Source organism: Branchiostoma floridae, chromosome 17 (assembly GCF_000003815.2).
Source record: "Branchiostoma floridae strain S238N-H82 chromosome 17, Bfl_VNyyK, whole genome shotgun sequence".
NCBI lineage: Eukaryota > Metazoa > Chordata > Leptocardii > Amphioxiformes > Branchiostomatidae > Branchiostoma > Branchiostoma floridae.
This window is the reverse complement of record NC_049995.1, coordinates 8,186,441-8,202,215: the sequence shown is the minus strand read 5'-3', so window position 1 is coordinate 8,202,215 and position 15,775 is coordinate 8,186,441. Positions and strand designations below refer to the sequence as shown.

General features: G+C 37.9%; 1 protein-coding gene across 18 annotated transcripts in view; it reads right to left on the bottom strand.

Moving 5' to 3' along the window:
• LOC118404139 (arf-GAP with SH3 domain, ANK repeat and PH domain-containing protein 2-like) overlaps nt 1–15,036 on the bottom strand; it is a 74,093-nt gene extending 59,057 nt beyond the window's left edge. For 12 of the 18 annotated variants that reach the window (XM_035803151.1, XM_035803154.1, XM_035803141.1 and 9 more), the window contains exons 1-2: nt 14,784–15,034; nt 10,565–10,567 (exon numbers count right to left, since the gene is read on the bottom strand). In XM_035803151.1, coding sequence (XP_035659044.1) covers nt 10,565–10,567; nt 14,784–14,909 — 129 coding nt within the window. In that variant the 5' untranslated portion in view covers nt 14,910–15,034. Of the gene's footprint in view, nt 1–10,564; nt 10,568–14,783 lie in introns of all 18 variants that reach the window. The other 6 variants (XM_035803136.1, XM_035803148.1, XM_035803150.1 and 3 more) reach the window with 4 other exon arrangements.
• Nucleotides 15,037–15,775: the final 739 nt, after the last annotated feature.

Here is a 15,775-nt window from a genome sequence, read left to right as displayed (position 1 = left end):
CACGACACAAACACACAGCACACAGATATAGAGACACATACACACATACATACAGGGACACATACACACACACACACATACAGACACAGGGACACACACAAAGTGACAAACACACAGACACAAACAGAAACACACAAATACACACACACACATACATACACAAACACACACACATACAGACACACAAACACACACACATACAGACACAAAGACACACACAGACACAGACACACACACAGAGACACACACACATACACACGCATACACACACACACACACACACGCAAAGGTACACAAACAAGTCAGAAATGTACAGTAGAACTTTACTTACTTCCTGTGTTGATGACAGCAAAGATAGCATGTACAGAAAACACAGTTCAGTGAACAATACTTTCATAATAAAAAGTTTGCACAGCAAAAGAAAAGACAGCCTTAATTAAGAGTTGGGAGAAAATTAAGACAACCTTGATCAAGGTACATATTATTTGTTCGTATAGCCAGGAACATGAAAAAAAGTTAATGCTGTATGACAATTTATGAAGAAATCAAAAAAGAGTAATACTAAGTACATGTACGCCAAAAATAGTTACTCAAGCAACTGGATATGGTTTTGAAACGGTCAGACGTTTCGGAAAGAATCCACTTTCCTTCGTCAGTGACACTGAAGTGATCTGCAAGAAACAGGTCTTTTGTACTCTAACTATGAATGAAGACAATTTCAGATGTCCAATAGGAAAGGTTGTAAGACAATTCAGACTGAAGACAATTTAGATTCCAAAGATAACAAAGCTAAGCCAAAGTCAAGCTGAAGACAATTTGGATTTCAAAGGATGTATTACCTGGATGTCTAACCTACATCGACCTAAGTACATGTAGAGTGTAGAAATTGTGAACAAGATTGTAGATTGTACATGTAAAATGTACATACTTGTGTGGGTTCATATCATGTTACTAGAATTTCACATAATATTAAGTGTAACACTAACAGTTCATGTAGTCAAGATTGCCAAGAACACAATCAAAACAATGCAAGTACATGTTACATAAGTTGGAATATGCACAGCACCAAAAATCAGTTGACTACAAAATGTATAACATCCATTGGCATAATACCGGTATTATACCAATGGATGTTAATACAAAAAAAGTATAAGCACATCTCTCTAGCGGTAAAAATTCAATTGAGTCATAATAACATGTATTGCTTTTTCAAAAGCCTCCTTGCAACGTATTCAAGATATACTTGAATACGTCTACTATTATGTTTTTCCTTATCTTCTGTATAAACTCTGCTCTGTTTAGCTCTATGAAACCCTTGTTTGATGGTTTAATTTTGGTGATTATGATTTGATATCTGGTCTGTTACCCGATACCGATTATGTTCCTGACGTTCTTTTATGTTATAATATCCTTTGTTCAATTATGATTTGTATTGTGTGTGTCTTATAAGCCCACGTGGGCTGGGCGTTCTAACGCATGACACGTTAATAAAATTCATTCATTCATTCATTCATTCATTCATATACCTTACAACCAACAATCAACATAAACTTTATAGAAACAAAAGGCCATCTCAAATGAGAAAAGTCTGAAAATATCACCCTAAAGGAACTACATTGTGAACCTGCTAAGCTTTGAACTGATGACTTTCACCCTACATCACCAAGACTTTGACCTTCAAATCCCTGGTGTTTGACTTTCAAGCCCCTTGACCATGGATACAAAAATCACTTGCTGAGAGAGACAACTTTTGTTTTTGTTCTTCTCAGGGTTTGGTTATCTGCTTCTGAGGCAAAGAAAACCTAATAAACTGTTTATCAGACGTACAAATTCGATTTAATCATTATTTGAAATTTGAAATCTTTCTGTTGGTATATATTATATATTTGCATTTGCCAAACTGCTATGTCCTATGAATTGTTATGTCTGTTCGAATTCACAATTCTGACTGACCAAAGATACTAATTACTTCGTTACTTTGTCATTTACACTGATTAGCTCCTGATATGAAAGTCCCTATAATTTTACCTGCTGATCTTATTAACATGTAAGGACCAAAACCAGGACAGATACTGTAAGCGCAGAAAATGTTCGCTGTGATTTATATTCAGGGTTTTCCCTGGCCTGGACAAATTCATTGTTTAGGTGAAGGTATATGTACTAGATATCAGAAATACCTTCACAGTCCTGCACAAATTTGTATATGCCCTTGATTGTTCATAAAATACTATATGTCGTCTCGTAACGTATTTCACATGATACAAAATAGCGGCATAACTCTTATCATTACATTCACCTGGATTACAAGGGCTAAGAAATAACCATGCCGCTTTTCCTATCCTAATCCACTCTCTTCTGAAACATGAATAAACCACCTCCCCCGTAAAAATCAATCCCTCAGTTCTGAGATTGAATTTTTATTGATCTGGCCTTTCCTGTTTCACAGATGGGGTTGCCGGAAATGGAGCCGAGGTAAAGATAACATCTGGCCCTGGTTTTCTGAAGCAAAACGTGTGGTACCGCTCTGTTTCAGATATAGCCGATTGTGGGTGACACTGACGTAATGTTACGGGTAATATTTTCTACCACCAGTCTGTTCTGGTAAAAGTATGACAACATTTGGCACCGGTTTTCTGAAGAAAACGTGCGGTACCGCTCTGTTTCAGATATAGCCGATTGTGGGTGACACTGACGTAATGTTACGGGTAATATTTTCTACCACCAGTCGGTTATGGTGAAAGTATGACAACATTTGGCGCCGGTTTTCTGAGGCAAAACATGCAGTACCGCTCCATTTCAAATATAGCCAATTGTGGGCGACACTGACGTAATGTTACTGGTACTCTTTTCCATCAGTCTGTTCTGGTGAAAGTAACAACATTTGGCGTCTGGCGCCGGTTTTCTGAGGCAAAACGTGCGGTACTGCTCTGTTTCAGATATAGCCGATTGTGGGTGACACTGACGTAATGTTATGGGTAATATTTTCTACCACCAGTCTGTTCTGGTGAAAGTATGACAACATTTGGCGCCGGTTTTCTGAGGCAAAACGTGCTGTACCGCTACATTTCAGATATAGCTGATTGTGGGTGACACTGACGTAATGTTACAACTAATATTTTCTACCACCAGTCGGTTCTGGTGAAAGTATGACAACATTTGGCGCTGGTTTTCTGAGGCAAAACGTGCTGTACCGCTCCATTTCAGATATAGCTGATTGTGGGTGACACTGACGTAATGTTACAACTAATATTTTCTACCACCAGTCGGTTCTGGTGAAAGTATGACAACATTTGGCGCTGGTTTTCTGAGGCAAAACGTGCTGTACCGCTCCATTTCAGATATAGCTGATTGTGGGTGACACTGACGTAATGTTACAACTAATATTTTCTACCACCAGTCGGTTATGGTGAAAGTATGACAACATTTGGCGCCGGTTTTCTGAGGCAAAACGTGCGGTACCGCTCCATTTCAGATATAGCTGATTGTGGGTGACACTGACGTAATGTTACAACTAATATTTTCTACCACCAGTCGGTTCTGGTGAAAGTATGACAACATTTGGCCCCGGTTTTCTGAGGCAAAACGTGCGGTACCGCTCCATTTCAGATATAGCCGACTGTGGGGGAAATCATAGTTTTACATCTAAAAAATTATATGCTATTTTTATGATATTGTAATATCCAAGTCAAAAACTATTCAGTTTTTCTCCTAGACCAGTACTTTCACACATCTGTTTTTCTTGGTGCAAAAACAATACAGTGCTGCAGTAATGTACCATGGACAGGTGCCAAACCCAAAGTACACACACATGTACTGATACACAATGATAGCCTCTTAATTCAATAGACAGCTGCCTAGTTGTCTGTGGTAGCTTCACCTCAAGGCCACCTATCACAAGGAAACATTGTCTTACTCAACCTTCTCAAGGTCAGCATCAGCTTTGAGTTGAGTTGAGCATGAACTTGCCCCCCCCCCCCCGCAGAATTAACTATGTACATAGGTGCATAGTAAATAATAAATAAGTAAATAATACACATTACTACTTTTTTGCATTATATAAATATACAATTGTTTACTGAAGAGTAGTACATGTAGATTTCCTCTAGTAAACCTAGTGTCAGAGAGATGGGGCATTATAAAATTTCATGGTTGTCTCTAGAACCTGCCCTTCTGTTGGGTTGAAATTTTGTTAATTTTGGGGCTGAAAAAATCTTCATTATTCATTGAAAAAAATTGAACTTTACGCAATTGCTGAGGCAAAAATTAACAACAACAGAGGCTCCCAAAAATGAGTGGGATGGAAAAATACATAGCAGCATAATAGTGGGGTTCAAGCACCACCAACTGACCAGCGTTTGGTTAGTAAACTAGAGGCCCAGGTTCAAATCCCAGGAGCCAGCAGACTATTTCTAAGCATTCATTGTATTTTAGCTGGAGACAGTCCAGCTGCTCTGTTGGAGTGTCAGAAAAATGGGTCACTTACAAAATGTTACAATTTTTCATCCTGACATCTGCTTGAAGATAAATGCAGGGTCAGTAGATTTGGCCCCTTCAGAATTCCCAGGGTGCCTTGTGTAACTGCCCATGAAAGTATGCCAGCACCTCCCACATAGCAGGCACCCAATTAGGATGATTAGATGGACAGGGGGGACATCAATATGGGGATACCAGATGGAATATTCAGTTTGGAGAGATCCCAGCCTGACTACTGTGCATTTTCTTTTTCTGTTAAACTTGATACAATGCCAGTGCTCCAGCCAGCCTGAATTATTTTTCCATTCCCTGGATTTTCAGACCCTTACACAAAACTAAATGTTCTTCAATTTTGTAAGACTTTTAAATTCTTGCATCCTTCAACATTACAAGGACAAGATCTGTATGACAAGTGCAAAATACTGATATACTGAGTAGAAATAATACAGAGAACATCTGTGTATACAATTTCTTTTTCCATTCATACAAATGGAAGCATAATTTCCACCTCTATTCATTGTCAGCTCCACTCACATTTACTGTAAAGTCATTTATTTTAGCAGGGACTTAACTTTCCCTTTTAGACAAGGAAAGGACGTTTTTCTGTTGTTTCAAGTGAACAAAATCCTGTAGTAATTGGAAACTCTTAATCAAAGTCAGGAGTTTACATTAATAACCCATAAAAATAAAAACTACCAAAAATGTTTATGATTTACAGTATTCAGTTGTTCCTGGGTTGGCTCCAGTTTCCACAGGAAAGGCCCACAAATTACTAACAGTCACCAGATGTGTGGGAAAATTAATTTTTGCAGCTGACTCATGATAGCCTATGCTTGCTTTAATCAGACATATGCTTGTTCAGGCTCCAGCTGAGGTCCATATATGGAAACTAGCTGTAATGGTTCACAGCATCCTGGTTACTTTGTAATACATTTTAGCCCTGTGAGGCTGTGTCTCTGTTAAAAGCGTCCAATATAATTAGTAAGAACTGTCTCTCTGTAGCATAATGCATGTAGTTTACCAGCGGTCACTATATCCTTAGGCACGATCTAGACACGGTTTTTCCCGATATCGGCTAACCAACAACCTCTCGCCGACAGCTTTTTTTCAGCGTCTAGATGGAACTGCAATATCGCCGTCAAGATATCGGGAAAATTTCTCCCGAAAGGTCCAGACCATTCATACGATACCGTACTGATAGCTTAGCAGGGGTCCCCAACAGCTTTGCCCACGTGTAGATGCTTCCCGACTTCGGGAAGGCTCATTAGCATATAACGCCATTTGGAAAATCACGCTATATGTTTATGACTGCAAGCGCCATGGGTGTCCGGCCCCTTACGTTATAGATCCCTCCCGACATCTCCACAGATATCGGTAAAAACTGTATGTAGATTGGGCCTTAGTAAGAACTGTCTCTCTGTAGAATAATGCATGTAGTTACTAGCGGTCACTATATCCTCATAAGTACCATCCTCCGTAGTGACTGCTGGCTCAATACTTTTGCTTGCTAACCACCTTCACAAGTTTGTGGTTTCTTTGTAATATGTTTAACTTTAAGCTCTGTGTCTCTGGTTTAAGTGTCCAATACAATTAGTAAGAACTGTCTCTAAAGAATAATGCATGTAGTTACCAGCGGTCAATACAGAGGACGGTACTTGGGCTATGTAGATACAATCTCGAAAAATCTTGCTGGATGACCTTCTACCAAGGGTACAATCAGCGGAATTAATTCTACAAAATTTGTAGCCAGATCGCTCAAATTTAAGGTATAACATGTTCGGCAGCGAATTCTACGTAAAGCATAACTGTGGACTGAATTCAATGCAATGCACAGTCACTGCCTTGCTGAATTTATCGTAGAGCATTGACGTACTGCAACCAGCGCGACTAGATGATCATGATGATGCATTGACGGTACCCAAATTGGGGGAGGGGGGTCATGGATGCTGTAGTCTTGGATACCAAATTGCTAGTGACATCCATTTCTCAATTACATACAGACACGAATATCGATGACACTTGTTAGACACAAGCACTTGAAGCAGCAAAACTTTGTATATCATATGTTATAAATTTGCAGATTCCAATTTATAAAATTTATGGATATAGATATGTCCAAATCGAACTACATTGTGATTCCTAATCCAAGACTACTGTTATCAATTGCTTGACACAGTTATAGTTATAGTTGAAGACATCATACTGTAAGTTTACACAATTTTCCTTTCACGTTTTCCTAACGGGGAATTCATTACGCTACAAACAGGTTTATCCAATGTATCATTTGACTGTATAACAGCAATGCTTCTTAAAACATACAGGCAAAATCCTCCTTTTTCCCTTCTACATGAACCGCAAAATTAAGTCCCAGCAAAAATATCAACTTACAGTAATTTTGACATCTCTGACCTCTGGCATGCTGGGATACCTGGTCAGTGGAACGGTCCACTTGGGAGGGGGCAAATTGGGTTAACAAAGCAGAAAGAAGATAATTGGAATGGATGGCCGGGGAGTATATAATGCTATATTGATTTAAACATGCTACATGTGATCCATGGAACCAGCAGTGATCTAAAAATCTATTCCTTCGATACTCGTGACATTCAAACTGACAAGGCTTCCTTTTTTCTACTCAGGAAAGGCAAAATTGCTTTCTTCATCTTGTTTTTCTCTTTCTATAAACCATTCTCTTAACAGAAGAGATCTTACTGTATTAAATTTGTATACTGTGTATAGGACACTGTGATAGAGGGGAATAGTAAAAAAAAGAGGTTATTCTAGAGCTCAAAATACTTGGTTTATGTTTTCTGCAATTCGTAAAAAAAAATCTTTTTACTTTGCCAAATTGCAGGAATATTTTGTTTTGCAATGCCAAATTCTTCTGCAGATAATTTGTAGGTGGATATTTCTGAAAATATTTCCAGTCTGAATTCTAGTGACAGTAAATGTTGAAATTTTCGAGCGGTTCTATTTTCACCATTTTCACTGCAACCTAAAACATGAACTTAAATCCACCACGACATGGTTGTTCTGTTTTCTGCCCACTGCCCCCATTTTTCCCTACTACAAGATTTAATCCCTACAAACTTCAAGGCATTTATAGTACTTCTGTGATTACAGAAAAAGATCCCCCTATTATATATAACTTGGACCAGTCCAGGTACTGTGCAATGAACTAAGCAGGTGGTATAGGAGGTAAAGATCCTCCATTGCAATTACTATTCCCACCATAGCACCACAAGGTAATACATTAGTCTACTGGGTCAGACACCCCGCACAATAAAACACTCTGCCCTACATATTGTATGCATGTAAACTGGGGGACGGCCAAGGAATCGCTAAGTAGAAATGTCTGTCAAACACTTTTGTAAAAATAATGCAATATACTAAATGTACATTGATTTTGAGCAGAAATAGCTATATAAAAAGCATAGATTGTGTAATAAGACTATCAACTACATTACATGTAGTCATATTACTAATATAAAAACAAATGAGGTATTCTATGGTAAACTGGGTGACCGCCAACTTCAGCAGCCATGGATTGGTGAAAATTTGTGTAGAACAATGATTCAGAAGCAAAAATTTGGCAACGTCAAATATTGCAATTAGTAAAAGTGGCCTGTCTCACATTAAAGGAAAATAGCTCTACAATGTTTGGACTTGAACAATAAAACACTGAGCCATACATATGTATGTAGTGCATGTCTCATAAAATAGTATCTGGGGGCTTGCCAGAGAATATTCAAAATATGTGTCAAACAGTCTAGCAAAAATGCAATGTCAAGTATTCGACAAGTGGTCCCACTTGGAACGGAAATAGCTCTAAGATGCCAGGCAGGTTATGCAATGGGATATTTGAAAGAATATCTAGCTTTGAAACCGACAATGTACCAGATATACAATACATGGAGTTCCTCATACTATTATTACTAGACATAGTTATACACTGGGAGAATGCCAAGGAATGCTGAAAATTGGTGTCAAACAATCATGTAAATATGCAATGTCAATCATTCTAGTAGTAGTAGTAGAGACTTTTACCATGAAAATAGCTTTTTAAAATGCCATTCAGGTAATGTAACGCAGGAGCTTGGGTGAGTGAGTGAGTGAGTGAGTGAGTGAGTGAGTGAGTGAGTGAGTGAGTGAGTGAGTGAGTGAGTGAGCGGGTGTGTGAGTGAGCGAGTGTGTGAGTTGAGTGAGTGAGTGAGTGATTGTGTGAGTGAGTGAGTGAGTGAGTGAGTGAGTGAGTGAGTGAGTGAGTGAGTGAGTGAGTGAGTTATGTAAGAAGAAGTTCAAAGAACAGACTGTCAAGATTTTAACATGTTAATACTGTATAATTCAAGAAATGTAAAGCAAATTTTGTTGAAATTCTAATCAGCTTTGCACTACTGGTTTTGTTGGAGACAAAATTCAAAATTCCATGCCAGTTCAATGTCAACAATATCATACCACATATTATTCCTTTGTCTCTCACCAAACAACAAAGGAAATGTCTGGCATGAATACAGTCACATACCTCACCTAACTCAAGAGTTATAAAGTGTCTGGGGAAAATATTTCATGTTAAAACACTTTCCCAGGGGTATAGTCATAAATTACATAGACATTAGGATGAAATACCTGTGTTGTTTAAAATGCTACATGCGTAGCAGTGTTTGTAATGGAACATGAATTGATGTTTGAATAGAATCAAACAATTTGCACTACATAATATCTCCAGAAATAGAGGCAGTTATAATTTCACTGTCATAAAATTTGGTGCTGAAATAACAGTCAGGAACTCAGGACAAATTTGATAATTTTCTTTGAAGAATCATGTAAAATACATGTCGTTAATAGGAGAAAAAGTACTCTCATATACATTGTTCAGTATAAATTGACGTACATGAATTTTATGGTCTTTCTAACATTACAAATCAAAGACTGTGTTAAACTTAAGTGCAGTCCAGGATACAAACTATTACTACCGGGTATAAGTATAATATATATTTGTGTGGAATTTTGCTGCTTGTACTTTATTCTATGCTGTGTATTCAAAGTCTTTTCTGTACACATAAATTCTTACGTTATATGCACTATTCCCGAATATGAATTTTTAGCCCTACCTGTCTATGACTACAGGTTATTCAACTTATTGCTCACAAAACCATCCAGACTGCAGATATAAATTCTTTGGGTTCCCTTATCGTGTACCCCAAAGCAGAGGCATTTTACTTGTGGCTGTCAGAATCAGATGGAATGCTAGGAAGTTAAGTAGATTATCGGATTCTATCAGACTGCAAAGGCCACTGCTTTGACCCCTGGAACCTATCTTGACCTTTGCCTAAGATAAATGGCGTAAATTTTGATTGACAGATTTGTGGGATGAGATTAAAATCAATCATGTGAAGTGTCCAAACTTTTGTTCGATATCATGATTAGATTTGGGCAAAATGCCCTTCAGGATATTTTTTATCACACAAAAACTAACTAACTTAGTCTAAGGGAATTTTTTAAAAGGATAGATATATTTTGTGTGTGTGTGTGTGTGTGTGTGTGTGTGTGTTTTGTGTGTGTGTGTGTGTGTGTTTTGTGTGTGTGTGTGTGTGCGTATGTATACGTGTATGTTGTGTGGTGGGGCATTAGTTTTCCCTACTGTTGACATATTTATTCTAAAAATTTTGATCAACAACTTTTTATTTGTCATACCTGGACTTTGAATTTTTGATAACAGTTGATATCACATGGGTTATCACATGGGCTTCTACTGTTATCATTATGGACTTCAATAATAAAATATTTTGGAATCACTTCAGTGCCCGGCTGTGGAAAATTCAAATTTTTGGACATTGGAATTGATGCTGTTACAATTTTTTTCAAAACTCCAGCACATTTTTCATTGAAAGGTGTGTTTTCTCGGGTGGGTTTGACAACTAAACGATAAATAAGATGCAACACAGTGTGAATTCCAAATCACCTGTGGTTGGGCTTGTACCATCGGGTGATACACTTACTGTGTTGTATTCTATATTTATCTTCCCTTTGGTACAAAGTCACAAGGGGAAGTTGATGGTGGTGTCAATTTCATTAATATTGATTTATCCAACACTTCCTCTATGTAGTGTGAACAAAATGGTTGAAAACAAAAGATGTTTCCTGTAGTTACTGTTAGATAGGAAGACACACATCTATATATATAACATAACATTGTTCGCTTTTCCTATATTTTGTTTGGTGTTTTTTTCACTTCAATGTAATGAATGTATGAAATACAACCACATCCCTATACAACCCTACAAATTAATAAAAAGATATCATGTAAAAACTAAAGTACACATGTAAAACTAATTAAAATCCACAAGATTCAAAATCTGTTGACCGTTTCAAAAATCATATCCAGTTGCTTGAGTAACTGCTTTTTGGCATATCTTATACCTGGTTGTCTAACCTTCATCAACAATCCACAAGTTTCAGCAAGAATTTCTAATTATTAGGTTCCAAGAAGAAATGGTAACCACTAACAGAGACTGCTATGAATGGTATTGTTTTCCTTTTCCTATCTACATATTTGGCTGAAGCTTTGATCTAGGCAAATAAACTTGGTGCCTTTGAAAAACAAACACCCCTATCATCTAGAATATAAACAATACAGCCTGTCCAAAGTACAAGTTGTTGGATAGAAGAGATTAGAATTTGGATAATTTTCACTGATGTGTCTAGGCGTTTAGATTGATGGTAAGTTTACGATCTTATCAATGAAATGTGCACATTTTTATGGTGGGTAATAAACATGTAATGCCCAAATTGACACGAATGCAAAGCGCTCTCTATAGACAATGGCGTTGTACTCCTTTGGCCATTTTGGCAAATGTCAGAAATTTTGCTTTAACTCATAAAACGTATTCATTTTGCCCAATTTTGGTGAAGAATGCTAAAACTACTATAGCTAGTAAATTCATGTCATTATCTTTTTAATTCTATAAAATACAATGAGCATCAAGTATTATATATAGCATTCGTCTTTTCCTATATCATAATGACAATACACTGATGTGTGATGCAGGCTTTTAGCTAGGCATGCGTCAACGCGTCATTTAGACGTACTGTCCTAACAAACATAAGAAATCGGACGCAATACTTTTAAGCAAGACGCACTACGGACGCCCAAATTTTTTTCACCACTTTAAAAAATCTTGGCTGAATTCTACAAAATATGCACCTCAAAATGCAGGAAATAGCATTTCAGAGGGTTATGATTTCAAAATTTTCCGGGGGGATACCCCAGGACCTCCCTACAATGCTCGCGCCTGCGGCGCTCGCCCTCGTGCCTGCGGCGCTCGCCGCGCAGCTTCTCCACGCCGCTATGTGGCGCAGATCACTCCGATTACTTTGGACGCCCTAAAATTTATTCCTAGCTAAAAGCCTGGTGTGATGCATTGTATATGGGAGTCAGTATGTACATGTAAACGTATGACAGATGAGTTCCTGTAAAAACGACAGGTTGCCATAAAAAAATAAACATTTCTTCAACCCCACCCCCCCACTATGAGATCAACTGATTAACCTACGGAGGATCTAAAAGGGGCTGCCAGAATGGATAAAAACTACAGAAAATCAGTTACAGTAAAAATACAACCTGTTATTCTTAGCTGGAAACATATATCTACCAAAACCCAAATTTCCACCCTTAAATTAGAATTTTACTGTGAAATATCTAACGAGGTGTAGGGTTGCTTTACAGCCCCTATGAGACCCTCACACGTGCACGAAGCGCGCTCCATGTTTGGTAAAAGCGGCGTGTGCTGATGGATCACATTATTATACATGCAGACCTGAGGACCTAATTATACAATCATAGCATTACTGCAGTCTGTTGTCATTTGGCAGGGGGTATTATGGTATTTGTGGGGAGGGGGGCTTACAGGGGCAAAAGGGCATACATAGTAATGTGTGCTACTGTTATATCTATGATAGACTGTGATATTGACAATGTTACAATGTATCATTTCTAAAAGCTACAAAATTTCAATGTACAGATACTGTTAAAAATTCCATAGAGCTATGTGAATAATACTACAAAGGTATATTGTTAGTTTTTTTTTGTACAGGACACAGTCAGTGTTATATTGAACCAGAGATCCTATGATTATCACATTGAGGTCAAGATATTCTCAATGAAAAATGGTTTCGCAATCTTTGCTGAGAGGCTGTAGTGAAAGTTTTAATTTGTGAATACAAATGAATGTCTTGTCAATATCAATTTTGTCTACAGGTACTGAGTGTCGGTTGTATTTAAGGGTGATCTGTCTGGTATTATATATGGGGTTTCAATCAATAATCATTTTCACTGGACTCTGAATCATTCTCTATGCCTGTGCCTGTATGTAACATCTTGTAATACATATTACATGGCCATACCAAATTTTGGCTGTTCTCTGAGTCCTTGGTCTGACATCTGATTTTTATGTAAAATCTTAGCAAGAAGGTCATCATCAAAAGAGAATAACTGGAACTGAGGAAATCTTTAATAAACCTGTTCACTTTCTGTGTGTACCAAGGTAGCAGTACAGACTTCCCCTAAAACTATGTTTTCATGTTGATATTCTAATCTAACATCATATCATAATCTATAGGAGAAGCCAGACTGATATTGTGCATGGCAGAAGAAAAGCAGATCCTGAGAAAAGAACTATGCAACAGACCTGAGTCAGCCTATGTGGCAGAGACTGTCATTATCATAGGACTATATTGTATAGCCATAGCCAAAGCTGTAGGGCAGATATCAATTATGATTTTACTAGGGTCATTACTGGTCGAAGGGGGCCATGTATAATTAATCATAGGAGCCAAGAAATAAAACTTGCATGGGCTTATGAACATCAAGCATAATAGTAAAGATCACAGTGGCTCCAGCATTCAGATAGATTTGAAAATCTACATGTTTCCAGTTGTTTTTAAAAGTAACTGTCATCTTCGGCATCTTATTACCTGGATGTCTAGCCTTCGTTGACGTAAATGCCTTGGGGTTATTTTGGGATAACATTAATCTCCAAGCAGATCCTACGGTAGCATAAGATAGTATCAAAAGCTGGCAGAGGAGTGAAGCCGGCCTAGGAGTGTGTTTGGCTACCGGGGCAAATGGACACCTCTTGGCTGACTACACTCCTTGGCCAGTTTGGTACTATTTTATGCCATTGTAGGATCTACTTGGAGATTAGGATAACATGACTTCTGCACTGGAATCTGCCTAATTGTAATACAGATTACCTATGCAGTGTGAAAGCACTGCATGTCTATTGTTTGAAAACAAAAGGTCGAGGACAATACACTTCTTTTGTAAACAACAGGGAAACAGACAACATCTGTCAAAATGTGCAATGACCAATGCCTGCAAAAATACCTTAAATATTTGTGCAGGGATAAGACTCATTTCTTAAACATTTCTAACAAAAGAAGACTCAATACATTACAAGGATTCATAGAAAGAAACAGTTTTCACATTTCGTAAATCATAATTTGCTCAACTGTAACTAACTTCTCCTTTTTCAAATTTATACGCATCTAGTCTAATTCATTTGGACTGAAGCACAGAAAAAAATCAATCAAACAGCAGGACTTTCACCCAAGAGAAAATTATACAAGGAGGCCATCTTATTTTCCTAAAAATTGAAACACAATTTTGTAGTTTTTGCACACAAAAAATCTACTATTCTCTTCTTGATTTTGAGGGCATTTTCTTGCCATTTCAGACTGCACGAATCAAATTAAGGGTGAAACGTACACTTGGTTTCTTTTCCAGCTGTTATTTGATTAACTCCACTCTTCGGATCAGACACTTGTGCAGCTAATCACTGTACTAATCCGCTCCAGGTTACACATAAATAAAGCCGCCATGTTTATCCTGAAATCAAGTATCTGTATCGCGGTCTGTGGCCTTCATCTCAAAAACCTGACGACTTTCCTGGCCACAAAAAAAGACATCGTTAAACGGGAAATTAAAGAAACCAGTGCTAAAACTACCAGTTCCTGCCTTACCGTCAAAAATTATATCGATTAGGAATAATTCCTAATTTGTTGTTGAAATAATTTGAGTGAAAAATTATCTGTTTTTGACCAGGTCTTCTATAACGAAATTATCACAAATATATAATGTAGCGTTCTTAAAAATTACTATACTCTAGGTATGTAATGGAGATTTTATATGAGTGTTTATGATTATAAAAAGGAAAGGAAGAGAGAAAGCTTGGGAATGAAAACCTTCAGCGATATACATAACAACTTGTTGCCCCCCTCCCCCTTGTGAGGCCCACCCCACCCCGAACGCTCACCTCTTCCAAGACGGACACTGTACTCTTCATCAGCGGCATTTTGCAGACGAAGTTGGAGGTTGTTGGCGAGGAATAGTCGTCCCGAGTCTCCTCCAGAAACTCGGCCACGCTTATTTGTTCCGGCATGGCGAAAATTTGGGGCAAAATCAACCAAAATCGGGTGAATTAAACATGGATGCGCCCTGGATTGAAACCGGAAGTGGAGCCGACTGTGCAGGAAGTAGAGCAGAAAGTAGTAGAGAAAACAGGGGGCAAATAATTGCTATCGGGAGGCAGAACCATTGGCTTTGTATTTCTAGCGGAAATTAATGCTTTGACATTTGCCCTTACTATGACATTGCTATTTCTATCTCATCTTAAAAACATGGACTCACTGTATTATATGCAATCATATCATCCATATTCATTAACTTTGTAGATAAAGAATTTTATATGGACATGTACAAAATTGTATTAGGGTTTAGGGCCCAGATTTCAGGGTCTGAATATAAACCAAAGCATAACACTTCTCAAGGAACATACTGGTAACGTTACCATTCCCTTTTTCAATGTATGATGTCATTGATGCAATATTTATAGGTGCATAATAAAATGTATTTCTGCTAAGATCTGCAAGGAGGCGTAACTGAACGGGCTGTATTCCAGCCATGGATGCTATACCCATTCTGCCAAAAAGTAGTTACTCAAGCAACTGGAGATGGTTTTGGAAAAGGTCAGACGTTTCAGATAAAATTTTCAAACCATATCCAGTTGCTTGAGTAACTTCTTTTTGGCGTATCTTACTACATGTACCTGGATGTCTAACCTACATCGACAATATACCCATTCTGCTTTTCTCTGCCTGTGAAGGGTGTAGTGTGCACAACTCGATTTGGGGCTATGATTGAATATCATCTTTCTTAAAATTCGGATATTCTGAATTATCTCCTTTAACAAACACTGCTTATGTAATCTCCAAGCTACGGTAGCATAAGATAGTATCAAAAGCTGGG